The following is a 13200-nucleotide window of genomic DNA, read 5'->3' as shown; positions in this document are numbered from 1 at the left end:
AAAAATTATTATGAATTTATATAGATGTACACCAAAGGAAGGAGTTCCAGACTGCTAGTGATAATGTAAACAACTAGAATAGAATGATGTGATTTTATTGGTCAATGAGTTATTACCTAAGGCAACATTTGTACATTGATGGTACCATTGAGTATCTTCCTTTTGATGGATCCTGCCTCTAGTCTTCCGAAGGTAATAAGTTCAATTCTTTCACTCCTTTACAATACAGTCCAACAGTGCTTGTCCAAAACCTAATGGCTGACTTGCAAGATCAAGGTCAGCAGACCATATGTAGCTTGACCTCCCTTAAAATTTCCCTTTACAAAATAACTTAACATACTGTGAACAAGGGACGGTAACTCTATATAATAGGCTTCGAGACTAGATTTTAGTATGGAACATTCTAAAATTCAGACAGATATCAGCAGTTCTAGGCAAGACCCTGTAATAGACAAGCCACAGGGATGTCCATAGACCAAAGGGACATAAATCTATACAACACCTTTCAAAGGTGTACTCACAAAATGCAATTTACTGATGATACTAATTCCCCTATGGTTTGATTGTCCAGTGGCCATTTTCAAGACTTGAGGTTGAACAGTCCAGTAAAACTAGCTATTATGTCAAAATGAAATTTCAGGCAGTTCAGAAGTGAACTAGATGTTATAAAAGATCTGTAATGCTCAAAAAGCATGTTTTTAGAATTTTAACTTAATAGTATTAACAGTTCTGGAAATATGTGCATGCACAGAGCCTGCATGATGCAGAAATTCTGATTACTATTCATATTTGGCCAGCTAGTTTCAGACTACCTGACTGGACCCTCCAAGCTGCACATGCCAAAAATTCCACAGTCCAGCCTAGTTCTCGATATGTTCCTGGTGTTACAATTGTAGGTTTAACCAGTCTAAGCATTTCAACTGCTTATGCAAAAATTACTCCAGCTTCTGACAGTCAGTGACCTTTACCTTCCATATTTCATATAAAAAAATCAAGCCATGGCAATAGAGTGGCACTGTGTGAAGATGACTTATTCAGAGAGGAACCAGTTATAGAGCAGTAACTAATTTTCTATTTAAAGTCAGGGTTTTCCATAAGAACCGGTCGCCGGCCAATTTGACCGGCAACTTTGATCATTTGGCCGCCTACACCAATCCAGTTATGTAATAATGTTCCGTACACGACTACACCTACACAGCTGGCCAGCCTCCTACTTTCACTACACAGCCTACTACTAACAAAATTATGGAAAACCCTGAAAGTAACAGTGACCTAGATGTTTGACTTTTTGACCCATAATACCATGCTAAGTGAACACGCCAAGATAAGAAATCACTTGAGCAAATTTTCTATTTATATCGGGTGATATTGAAACCTGAAAAGCAATCCAAAGCAAGCACTCTAAGAAAATTTTTTAGTTAATATTTGGAAATGTTGATAAATGGCAGTGTTACAATATCCTCTTTCGATGTTGATTTTGGGATAGTAAATACATTAATGTAAGGTTATATTGTGACAAGATATGGCCAGGAGGATTGATTGAATGGAGTGTGTCCATCCATCCATCCATCCATCCATCCATCCGCCCATTCGTCCTCAACAGCATAATCAGAAGACATTCTATTATTTTCACAATGAATATGTACACACGCCTGTCATCACTATTCACCTCATTGTCATTATAATCACCTTCATTACCGTACATCCTCATATCTCTAGTGCATGTTATTATCATATACAATACATATATGTCCTCCATCTAACTATTACATCCAGCTCACACACACACACGTGCACACACACACACACACACATAAACACCTATGTGTTCCTAATGTTCCCAATTTTGTTTAATTCAAATTTTTACTAAGTAATGGATGGTATCTCAAAGTATTCAGCAAACAGGGCTTGACTGTAAAGTTTTCATATTTCGATTACACTCGAATGTACATTTGTTGACAAGCGAAATGTGTCCATGACACACAACAGACATAATTTACCAACTGCTTTCTGTAACATTGTCCATATCTCTCTTATTTTTGCGCCCGCTGAATGTTATTCTCATGCATATCACACACTTTGTACTTGTGTACATCTGCTGTTGGACCAGAAGAGACCTCTATAAAATTGAACAGTCCTTGTCAGACCTCTATAAAACTGAACAGTCCTTGTCAGACTTCTGTAAAACTGAACAGTCCTTGTCAGACTTCCAGACTTGGACCACTTATGACAGTTCTGTATAGACTGATAGGTGTGATGAGACTTGGAAACTCAGGAGTGAACCTCATCCTTGTACAATATGTTCCAAAATTCCTTGTCGTATTAAGTGCTCACATTCAGATCGCAGAAGGAAATGCTGAAAAATATAAATGAACATTTGTGAATAAGACAGGTTAATTTCTGATGAAACAGTATAGATAACATTTTCACTTATAAGAAAGTATATGATCAGTATTTCAGAGAAATTGTGACTTACAAAACGAAAACCAAAATGTCAACAATGCCGTTTGAAAGTATGAACGTTTGTACAGTATTTTCTTCATTGATAAATTACCTGACTGTTTTTCTTTAGCACCAGTATGTTCCCATCTTGTGTTTCAAACTCACCATGGTCCATTATGCATCGAACCTTTCAAGCAAGAAAACAAGCAGTGTAGAGTGCAAACAACATATTCAATTGATACGGGATATATCCTAAGTTTCTAACATAAGAATTATTTTAGTACATCTCACTTTTCATCAGAACCTATTTCAAACAGTTAATGCATGTTCTAATGCTTACTGCCAGATGTAGACTGACACAGTCAACTCTGACAATGTGATCCTATTGTATATATTCCACCTCCTTTTTCCTCATTCTTCAAATAGGCAAACTCAAAATAAAAAGAATAATATTTCAACATTGATGCTATTGAATGGCATGTGAAATTGAATGACCCTGTCTAGAAGTGAACCCAAAATCATTCTGAATAACTTTTGAGTGCATCACAAGTCTAGAAATGTATTCTAAGGTAATCACTTCTATGTGAAATTTTGTTTCTCCTAATCGTAGAATATGGTTTCAGTCTCAGCTGTAACCAGTCACTGTGTACCTACATGTCTACACCTTTAGACTTTTAGGACACGGTCTTGAAAGGACACCGTAAAATTGTTACTATACACTTTACCTCTATATATAGTGTCTTGGGTGGTTTGAGATCCTGTGTTAGATCTAGGCCGCCTTCACCACCTATTGACCTCATATAACTTGCAAGCATCTTATTGTACTTCCCAAACCACTGGACCTAGTGGAAACAGTCATAAATTCAGCAGTTATTATACTGTTTTCCATCTCATAAACACTGTTTTGGATATGATGCTCTATTTCACACCTCCATAATAATTGTAGTGACGGAAATAAATTTTTTTATTTAATAATGTCAAAAAACGAAAATGAAGACTTTCCAAAATGCATGCCATAAATCTATTGTTAAATAAAATTTTAATAATCAAATACTGGTAAATCATGTACATTTTATTTTCATGGTGCTAATTTTTTTTATTAAAAAACGAAAAGCAATTTTTGACATTTGATTTTGAGGATTAATGTATCTCAATGAATCAACTTTAATTTTGATAGGTCATGGACATATGAATTTGTAAACAAAGTACCATGCAAACCAACAAAAATAAACATCCACAGAATATTAATACTGTAATATCACATTACATTTTTTTTCAAGGGCTAACCTTCTGTTCTTTTGGTGATTTAAGGTATCAGGGCTGCAAATAGTCCAAATTATACTGACATTCAATTAACTTTTTAATATCAGTCTGGAGTTCATTCCATATCAATATAAAAAATTTGGATTAGGATGTCAACTTACAAAATTGATATGGTGGATAAATTTAGCGTAGAAGACAATCTGATGCTAATATCAATATCCATCAACATACAATAGCGTAACAGATTTTACCTCCTGCTCACACATATTAAATTTTACATCTGCAGGTAATACACTGCCAAACTCCCATCGCATCTTTTTTATATGCTCTATCCTGTTGAACCTGAAAACAGATTAATCTTGTTAAATTCTGCAAATTTAATCATTAAAACACAAAATAATTAAACAATCAAAATACAAATTTCTGAATTCTCTCCATATACACATTGTGTGTCCATAATCTGTGTAACCCTTAATTGAGAGTGAAACTGATGTTACATGATGATCAGAGAGTAATAGAAACAAGTGTATACAATACAACAGTCAACAACCAGAGAAACTCTAGATAAAGGATCGGGTGTGGCTCTTGATACAAGAACAGTGGAAAGCTTCATCAATGCATGTCCAACACAATGGAATTGTAAGACGTGATGCTTATTGTAGATATTCCAACCTTAAAAATTATTTTATTTGTAGGTTCTCATGGATAGTACAAGATAATAAATGGACTTCTTATTCTTATTTGTTACTCTATAACTCTTTTCTTTCCTTACAAGTATGCTAGGAGACAACGCTTGTTCCTTTCCAGGGCTGAATGTCGAAGCTGAACCCCAGAAAATAATCCACTCTCCCCTGCAACTGTAGCACTCCTATGTAAAAAAATGTGCAGATTAAAAAATAACTAAATTTTCCACATAATTCCTTCAAGGCAACATATATAGATGTCATATAGTTCACAAAGTATGACCTAAGGGATATTTAATACAGCATAAAATACATGTTTGACAACTAACTCACTCTTCACCTACAATTTCACTTCATGATGTGCATTGTTGTATCCCTCCCAGAGGTTGTCAACTTATGTTATAGATTAATCATGCATTGACTTGTGATATTTGTGAGTTACTCTGCATCTTGGTTATCACCTACTTAAACAATATACAGTCAGCAAGTTAAGAAACTTCTGGGATGATGGCCAAGACAATATTATGAGTAATTATTTTGAGAATCATATAACTTACACATCTTTTTGATTTTGATCAAATAAAGCCTTCATTTCTTCGAGAATTTGACGGGCTTTGTCCTCCTGCAAAAAAAATAATTGAATAATATACCTGTATCCCAAGCTGATTTCTTTTAGCAATAGGTTAACAACAATATATGTAAATACAAGAGGCCCAAAGGGCCTGCATTGTTCATGAGGTTTTAAAAATCTAAAACAACCCAAAGCTACAAGAAGTTTTTACTGCTTTCCAATACAAACTTTCAAGACTTGTCACATATTTTACACATGATCTGAATATGGGTAAAGACTTTTCTTTTTGCAAACTTTGCTCTTTTTGCAAACTTTGCTGGGCTTCATCTACTTGAAGAAACCTTATAGCCAAGTATCGTGAATCTAGATGTTTGATTAATCAATGTCTTTGAACACAGGTTAAGGCAATTTCCTTTTGTTACCTTTATATCCTAGGCCTTTTAATTATTATTCTTGTTATTATTACAATCTGAACAGCCAGTCGACACATACTGGGTCGTTAGAGTGATCAACTGGTGAAACACACAGCGATCCAAAAAAAAAATAATATCAAACAAACTAAAAGGTAAAAGTTTATATCATCACAAAAGATCAAAATGGTAAGCCATTGTCTGTAATATAGACAAACATCTTTCAGATAACCAAGAATTTTATAAATCTCAGCAGTTCCATATTTATTATATTATGATAAAAAATTGTTGAGTAGTCAGAAGGTCAATGCAGTCCAATAAATAATGTTAAATGGTGAATGGCCCATCACATTCTATACACAGAGGATTATCCTCGCTATTTAAGATATAGCAATGTGTAAGGTATGTATGCCCCATCAGAAGACAGGCAGGAACAACTTCGTCTCGATGGTTGTCTCTATAGTGTGGTGACCATTCACTGATGATTAGTTTTACAGAGTGCAATTTATTATCGGTATATCAATTCCATTCCTCCTGCCACTAAGTTGTTAAAAATTGTTTGATAAATGGTATAAAATCAGTCAAACAGTTTTGATAAATCAGAAGTCATTTAGTGTTGTAAGGTATTAGACCCCTGTCACAACTTGAATACGAGTCAAGATCATTTCTTTTCATTGATCAGCCTAATACTAGGAACCTAGCAGCCATATATTATTTCAACATCATGGGTAGAGTGGGGGTCTAATCCTTGATTTGCATAAAATCTAATCCCATTAACCAAATGATGACCAACTTTGGTCAGAAATACCTTCGTTTCTCAGTAACTATTGTTTATATAAAGATTCTCCTTTACACAATGCTGCAGATTTAATTCCTTTTGTAATCTATTCCTATCAAGCCCTGCTCCTCAAAACGCTTTCACAGGCCCAAGTCACCGTGTATACAGAATTGAGCACCCTTCCTTGGCAATTACTTCTGACAAGACCAAAATATCAGTATATATCCCAGAAGAAGGATTTTAAAACTTACCAAATTTGGACAAAATCTTGTTATCCCTACAGAAAAAAAAAAAAAAAATGCTACAAATATCCTTTTCTGGGCCTCAGCAAGCTCATACAAAATGGTTCCTATTCCTGAAAGGAAACTGCTAACCAAATTTGGTCAGAATCCAGCTGGGTAAAATTATCCCCATGTTGTGATTTACGTTTACAAGTGCGTGTTTGTGTTCATAAGGTATGTTTTAAGATGCTGATGTTTTAGGGTGTGATTGTTATTTTGTTAGGTATGTAAGATTGTTTATGTATTTTCATTGGTCAACTCTATTGTCTATGTGATTTGATTGGTTGGTCCTACTGGTCAGTTTCGCATATATGTTTCTTTGTGACTTGGGTGATTTTTGCCAGTATCCTTTGTGAATTCACAGGTGAAAATGTACCTGATGAATGTTTTTATATATAGATCATACCTGTAGCATCTTTTTCTGTTTCTTACAGGGTTGTCTCTTGTGATTTCTAATGTGACATAATAAAGATGACAGGGAAACAAAAACATTTGTTGTTATTATAAAGAAATAACAATATGCCACAAAAATATGTTGCTTATAAGCAGCTAATAATTACTTGACCCTTTGATTCAAGCCAAGTGAACTTATGAAAGATTCCAGAAATATTGTGGCATCCCTCATCATATGATCCTAACTAGTTCTTTATTATATGTAGTTGGATCTTTCCCTTTCTTTCCTCTTATTTACTCTAAATTAAATTAACATCAACAGAAGAATCAATCATATAATAACATCAATAACCAAGGGCTGTACATTGTATTTCTAAAGATAGAGAGAGTTTACCAATTATAACTGTCAAGATCAAGATAACGGCTTGTCAATCATGTAGTTTCTTCTATGTCAGTCCCAGAATGGTAATAATGAGTCAGTGTCATGGGGGAAAACAATGCTAAATATTCTAATGATAAAGAAACAAAATTAAAAAGCTAAAAAGAACAAAGGACATTACAGTTTTGAAATATGGTCAAATCAAAATGCTATGCAAAAGAACATAATATCATTTTAAAGTTTGAAAGGCTACCAAGTTTCAAAGAAATGATCAAAAATCAGAGGAAGGAGATATCTTGACAAAATGAAAATGTTTGAGAAAAAGAAAAGGGAAACTCTTCCTAATATTGCAAAAAAGTAAAGCCTATAAAGGTTAAGTTGGTAAAAACCTGATGGAGATCTCTGTTCAAAATCAACATAATGCAAAAAAGGGGGAGGGGAGCAAGAACTCCTTCAAAATTGCTACACCAAACTTCTATGAATGGAAACACAACTTTATGTATAAGCCTAGCAATTTTTTTAAGGAAACTGGTTTCAAACTGGAAGGAGATCTTTAGGCAAGTTTAATATTTTAAAAACAAGGGGCAGTAACTCTTCCAATATACAGTTGAAGCAAAAAAGCCATTCACAAAATCTCAACTTCATGTCATGGCTAGTAAGCTTACCAAGATTTATAGAGATCAGTTAAAATCTTTGGGAGGAGATCTCTGGACATATAAAGTTTACACAGGGCAGACAACCTCACAAAATCCTTTAAAATTGGGAACAAGTCATCACTGTACCATATAATTTCTTGTCAAAATATTTGACAAATATGTTCAACAGAGACAAAAAGTACAAAAGATCAGGAATGAAACTTCATCCAAAATCAGAACTTTATTATAAATTTGTTTCTTTTGATTTGTCAGAAAATTCTGATAAACATTTTTTTTCTTTCTTTTCACGCATACAGTCATACCGGTACTGATACTAGAATATTATAGAAGTGGATCCACATATAAAATACATGTACACATTTCAAATGTACATTCTCCCCAATTCAGGCACAAAGTCCAAAAACCAGTTTATTTTAATCTTCTTTCCATCTATATGGTCATACACAACACGAGTCAACAGGATCACCTCCCTTTAACAAATAAATTAAGAATCATTAAAATCACTGTTTCGGACATAAATATTTTCTCTGGAGATGACTTCAGTTTTGATGAGTTTTTTTCCTTTGCTTCTTGGGTTTCCCTTTGTTTTTCTTACTCTTCTATGACGACATATCATCCAAGTGATCCTTCATCCCTTGTACAACATTTTCCTCTGTGATAATCTTTGCTTTCTTACCACCAGCTTGATATTCAACAGCTTCAGTTTGATGGGTTGAAGTTGTGTCTTCTTCTTGATCAGAACTAGTTTCAGCAGGATCACAGTCAGATGTAGCAGGAATAAAAGATGTTATGTCAACAGCAGCAGGATTGAATGGGTATATGCCACATTTCAGGAATAAGGAACGAAGATTGGCTGCAGACATACTTTTACTGTAAGCTTTGCATCCCAATTCACAAGTGGAATGTTTTGGGATTGACGAATTTGATTTTTTTTTCATTAACTTTTCACTCAGATTGTCATAAACTTTTTGGAAAGGTCCAAAGCATCCTTGGTTATGTGGTTTCAGCTTGTGACTGATGAAAGAAGGTAGGAAGAATAAGATAATATTCTGTTCCTTTGCCCACTTTATGATTCCCAAATTTATATCTGAACGATGCCCATCATATAACAGAAGGAGTGGCTCAGAAGTATCTGGTCTCTGTATAGATTTTATGAAGTGTGTCTCAAGGTACTGTCTGATAACCTCATCATTACTTAACCCTGTCTTACTCACTGTGCCACTCACCCCCGGTGTTGCACCTTCCAGCCATCCTGATCTCATATGTTTCCCTGGAAATACGAAATATGGTGGAATTACTGTTCCAAGAGCATTACCAGCACCAAGAACAGTGACTGTATGTGATGTACCACTAGTGACTGCACCAGACTTTGTTTTCTTGTCTGTTTTGGAGGGAGATTGGTGATCCACAATACCCTTCTCTTCCATTATGTATATATGTTGTGGTTTATCCTTTAGATTGGTCAGAGTAAGAATTTTCTTTAACTCCTCAAAATAAAAATCTATGTTCTTCTGTGATGTTCCTTTAGCTCTTGCTATAGCAGGCGTTCCTGGTTTTTTCACTGCTAAAGTTGGCCAACGTGCAATGAAGTTCCTATACCACTGGTAGGAAAGGTGATGTTCTTTATCACGGAGACCAAGTTCTACAGCCAAATCTGTTGCCAGATTGCACAGTCTTTGGCGATTATAACAGTAACCCACACTAGCTAATGTTGTTACGTAATCTACAAGCCTCTGTTCTTCTTCTGCCGGAAGTAATGGACTTGGTCCTGACCTTGCAGTTTCAAGATCTACAGCACCAATGACCCTTTGTCGTAGAGTGGTTCCCGGCACATTAAAAAGCCTTGCGGCTTCTTTGACAGGCATGTTTTCTTCAGTTACTCGAAAGTAAGCATTCGTCAAGGCATCCATTTCATACTGACGATAATCTCTTTTCATGCGTGGCTTCTGAAAATGAGCAAAAAAAAAATACTTGTGAATGACAAACTTTGCAAATTGGTTCATAGATTGATTTTACCACACAGGTATCTAACATCTTACCTTTATAAGTCGGATCTTTTACCTCATTTCACCATTTTACCTGTTTCTGCTCTTATTATTAATCATATGTTGTACATTTTGTGCTATAATTAGCAGGTGACATTAAATGTCCTGTGGTAACATCAGTATAACAAGGCAAAAACCTATATATATGACAGTAAAATTGGTGGATCAGATTTGATCTATGACTGCAAAACTAGACTTACAAAACCCTCAATTTTATCATCTTGCTTAATAAGTCTCAAAAAGGAACTATTAACTACTTCAAAAGAAATTTGTAAGAAGTCAGTGAAGTACTCGCTGTCTGTTTTCTGTTCATCAGTCAGGGTAATTGAACTCTTTATCACCCTATTTTATTCTTACCCACTTAATATGGTATTTTAATCATCTTTATCAATCTAAAATCCAAAAAATCCTCTAAAATGATGGCATCAATCAGAGGCCTATTTTTCCAATCTTCTATTCGCAAAGTGTACAAACATTTTCCATTTACTTGAGCAGAGAAACTGGTTGTGCCTTTACGCCAAGCCAGTTATTGTCAAAATCAAAGATGGACAACTGTTAGCCAGTTTGTTTTTCTAATTATGATCACTCTCAAAATAGAATATTTAAATTTCTACTCAAGTTGAACTCACTCAAGTTGAACTCAATGAAACTACCAAATTCAGCCTATTTCATTCATCAATTTTTTCGACCAGGTTAACATTGATCTGGGTGTATGAATACTTATTTACAGATTCTGTAAGCCGAGAAAAACCCTTGCACATATTTGATACTAAATTTTAGATAAAACTAATCAAATTTACTTTAGATTAGTAGAATATAAATTGATAACAACAAATTTGTCATGAACTGAAATTTGTCTGAAGAGCAACTCAATTCATCACCCCATGAAATTGACAAAAGCAAGATTCAATGCTTAAATGGACAACACTAAGGACTGAATTTGAGAATTTTTGTATGAAATTTGAGAGACTTCAATTGTCAAAATCCAATTTTTTTGTCTCTATATAAATCTCAATATTGAGAAGGCATTCAAATCTAAGATAATGACTTGTGGATATCATTGAAATATCGCAGATAAATATTTACATTATTGGTGCTGCTCAAATTTTGTTCCCAAAGATAGATTATAAATCTTCTGTGTATTACACCTGTGTTGCCAATTTAACCTCTTATCAGGTAATACCTAGTCATGGCCTTCAACATCATCAGACAAATTATAATGTAGATATCAAATCTTTACATATTCAGATAATGTTCTATGTTATGTTTTAACATTATTTTGACTTCATATTAGAATCAAACAGATAATTTGAAATGTTTAAATACATAGGTCAAAAGTCAAGTATTATTGGGTGACTAGCATTTCCAGAAATGCAAAGTGGTAACAAGGGCTGCATTTTATTACTGTAGTTTTATGGTGAAAACTTAACATGGAATTATCTATTTTCTGAGAGTAAAATAGACTTAACCTGACAATTAATCAGCTGAATATTTTCTACTCTGATTTCATTTTCCATCATCTGGTTAGGTCATATATATATATATATAACATCAGGTTGACAATCAACTGCATATTACGAAACCCTGACTGTGAATCACAACATATTTTGGGATCAAATTATTCATAAACAGAAGGTTACTTGTTCTGATTCACTACAGTACAGTGAATTTACACATCTAAGGTAGGTCTTGAAATGGAAAAATCGAAAATAGAAACTAGATGTCAGAGTTCGGGAATTATCAGCTTTTATTTATTTCACCAGTTTTTACGTTCAATATTACAGCCTTTCAGCTGACGAGAAAGAATCGGGAAATGAGTAGAAAGGAAAAATAGGAAAAGATGGGAGAGAGTGGGAACTGTGATACATAGTTGAGGTGGAGAGGAGACGTCTATGTTACTTGTCCCGTTATAGAACTGTAATTCAGAAAGCGATCCTTGGCCTCATTGTAGACCTAGCCTAACACAAAGCACGTCGCAGCAAATCATGAGCCCCATCCCTTGGCACATTTATATTCATAATAGGAGTGGGAACTAGGATGATATTCTACAAGTTATTGGCGGCCATGTTGACACGCTAGGTAAAAGCTTAGATGAACGATCCAGATTTGAGGAATAAATTAACAACAAGGACAAGTATACAGCTCTGTCCCTTAAAATTACAGTTGTTAATATTTTACCTTAAATAGATTTACTCGCAACGTGTTTTTCTTCTGCTGGTTGGCCATGCTGCAGTTACCATACACACCCGGCAATTTTGAGGTCACGCGAATTATTCACGTGATTTTTTGCTGGACAAAATGGCCGCACCGAAACACATACCTTTCGGAATACGATTTAAAGACGTTACGCGTTAAAGTTACACAGCATAGTAGGTCTATAGTACATGCCCTTACATTGTATGGCGGCAGGGAACCGTCAACGGAGCGTTGTAGTTCACGAATCAGTTCGAGAGCTTTTTCAGCTAGCATTTTTGTATATAAAAGATGTTCGCCAAGACTTCCGTCAACACCGTGACAAATCTCCCGCCATAATAGCTTGTTCTATTTTTACATTAGAGTTATTTCCCCTCTACCAGGCCTTCACCGCTGCTGCAGTCTCAAATGAAAATAACTTTACATAATTTTTGTGGTGGTTAAAACAATTTTTCATTTGTATTCAATTTACACGGGTACTGGTGTTATCTATAAATAGAAATATTATTACTAATTCTTTGACCTCTATGTTGTGATATACGTCTCTGGTAAAGATTTCTCGCGCAAATAGTTGATGATATTACGAAGATGTTACAATCACAATAGCCAGCAACTGTACATAGAACTAATTACTCCATTGTAACTAACAAACTTGTGCTCATTATTTTGCTTTACCAGCTTAAGTTTAGACTGAACACATTGAATATTTCAATAATCGATATTGATTATCATGGTGTAATCAAATAATTTTCTATTTTTAGATCTGGGTCATCTCAATAATAAACGGTTGTGTGTGACCAGAGACATATATAACACATGATGTGATATATACATCTCTGATGTGACGAATGAAGGGGATTATGTAAATAAATATGGTGCCCAGTAATTCCCAACCTTCGCATATGGGACAAGCTGGCAATCATGTCTGTAAATACAATAGACTACCTCATGACACACAGAGATCAATAGATGATACAACAGATATCTTTAGATGATACATCAGCTTTTACGTGGGTTTCTATTAAATAGATAAGCTGGGGCTGATCAGTTTAACATTCTTTCTTTCACAATACAATTTATATAGAACACAATATCGATATTGTATC

General features: G+C 34.6%; 2 protein-coding genes across 2 annotated transcripts; both read right to left on the bottom strand.

Moving 5' to 3' along the window:
- Positions 1-2284: 2284 nt before the first annotated feature.
- LOC132558727 (DNA replication complex GINS protein PSF1-like) lies at positions 2285-12370 on the bottom strand. The gene is made up of 7 exons (XM_060223326.1): positions 12296-12370; positions 4946-5010; positions 4478-4573; positions 3957-4047; positions 3168-3284; positions 2555-2629; positions 2285-2356 (listed from the first exon to the last, which is right to left on the bottom strand). Exons 1-7 carry the CDS (start codon positions 12368-12370, stop codon positions 2285-2287), a joined length of 591 nt encoding a protein of 196 aa, XP_060079309.1.
- LOC132558659 (uncharacterized) lies at positions 8070-12154 on the bottom strand. The gene is made up of 2 exons (XM_060223258.1): positions 12080-12154; positions 8070-9802 (listed from the first exon to the last, which is right to left on the bottom strand). The coding sequence occupies exons 1-2, from the start codon at positions 12125-12127 to the stop codon at positions 8456-8458; spliced, it is 1395 nt and encodes a 464-aa protein (XP_060079241.1). The 5' UTR covers positions 12128-12154; the 3' UTR covers positions 8070-8455.
- Positions 12371-13200: the final 830 nt, after the last annotated feature.

Source organism: Ylistrum balloti, unplaced genomic scaffold, assembly GCF_031769215.1.
Source record: "Ylistrum balloti isolate Yb309-2 unplaced genomic scaffold, AGI_CSIRO_Ybal_v1 Utg369660, whole genome shotgun sequence".
Taxonomy (NCBI): Eukaryota; Metazoa; Mollusca; class Bivalvia; order Pectinida; family Pectinidae; genus Ylistrum; species Ylistrum balloti.
This window is presented reverse-complemented; position numbering and strand designations above follow the sequence as displayed.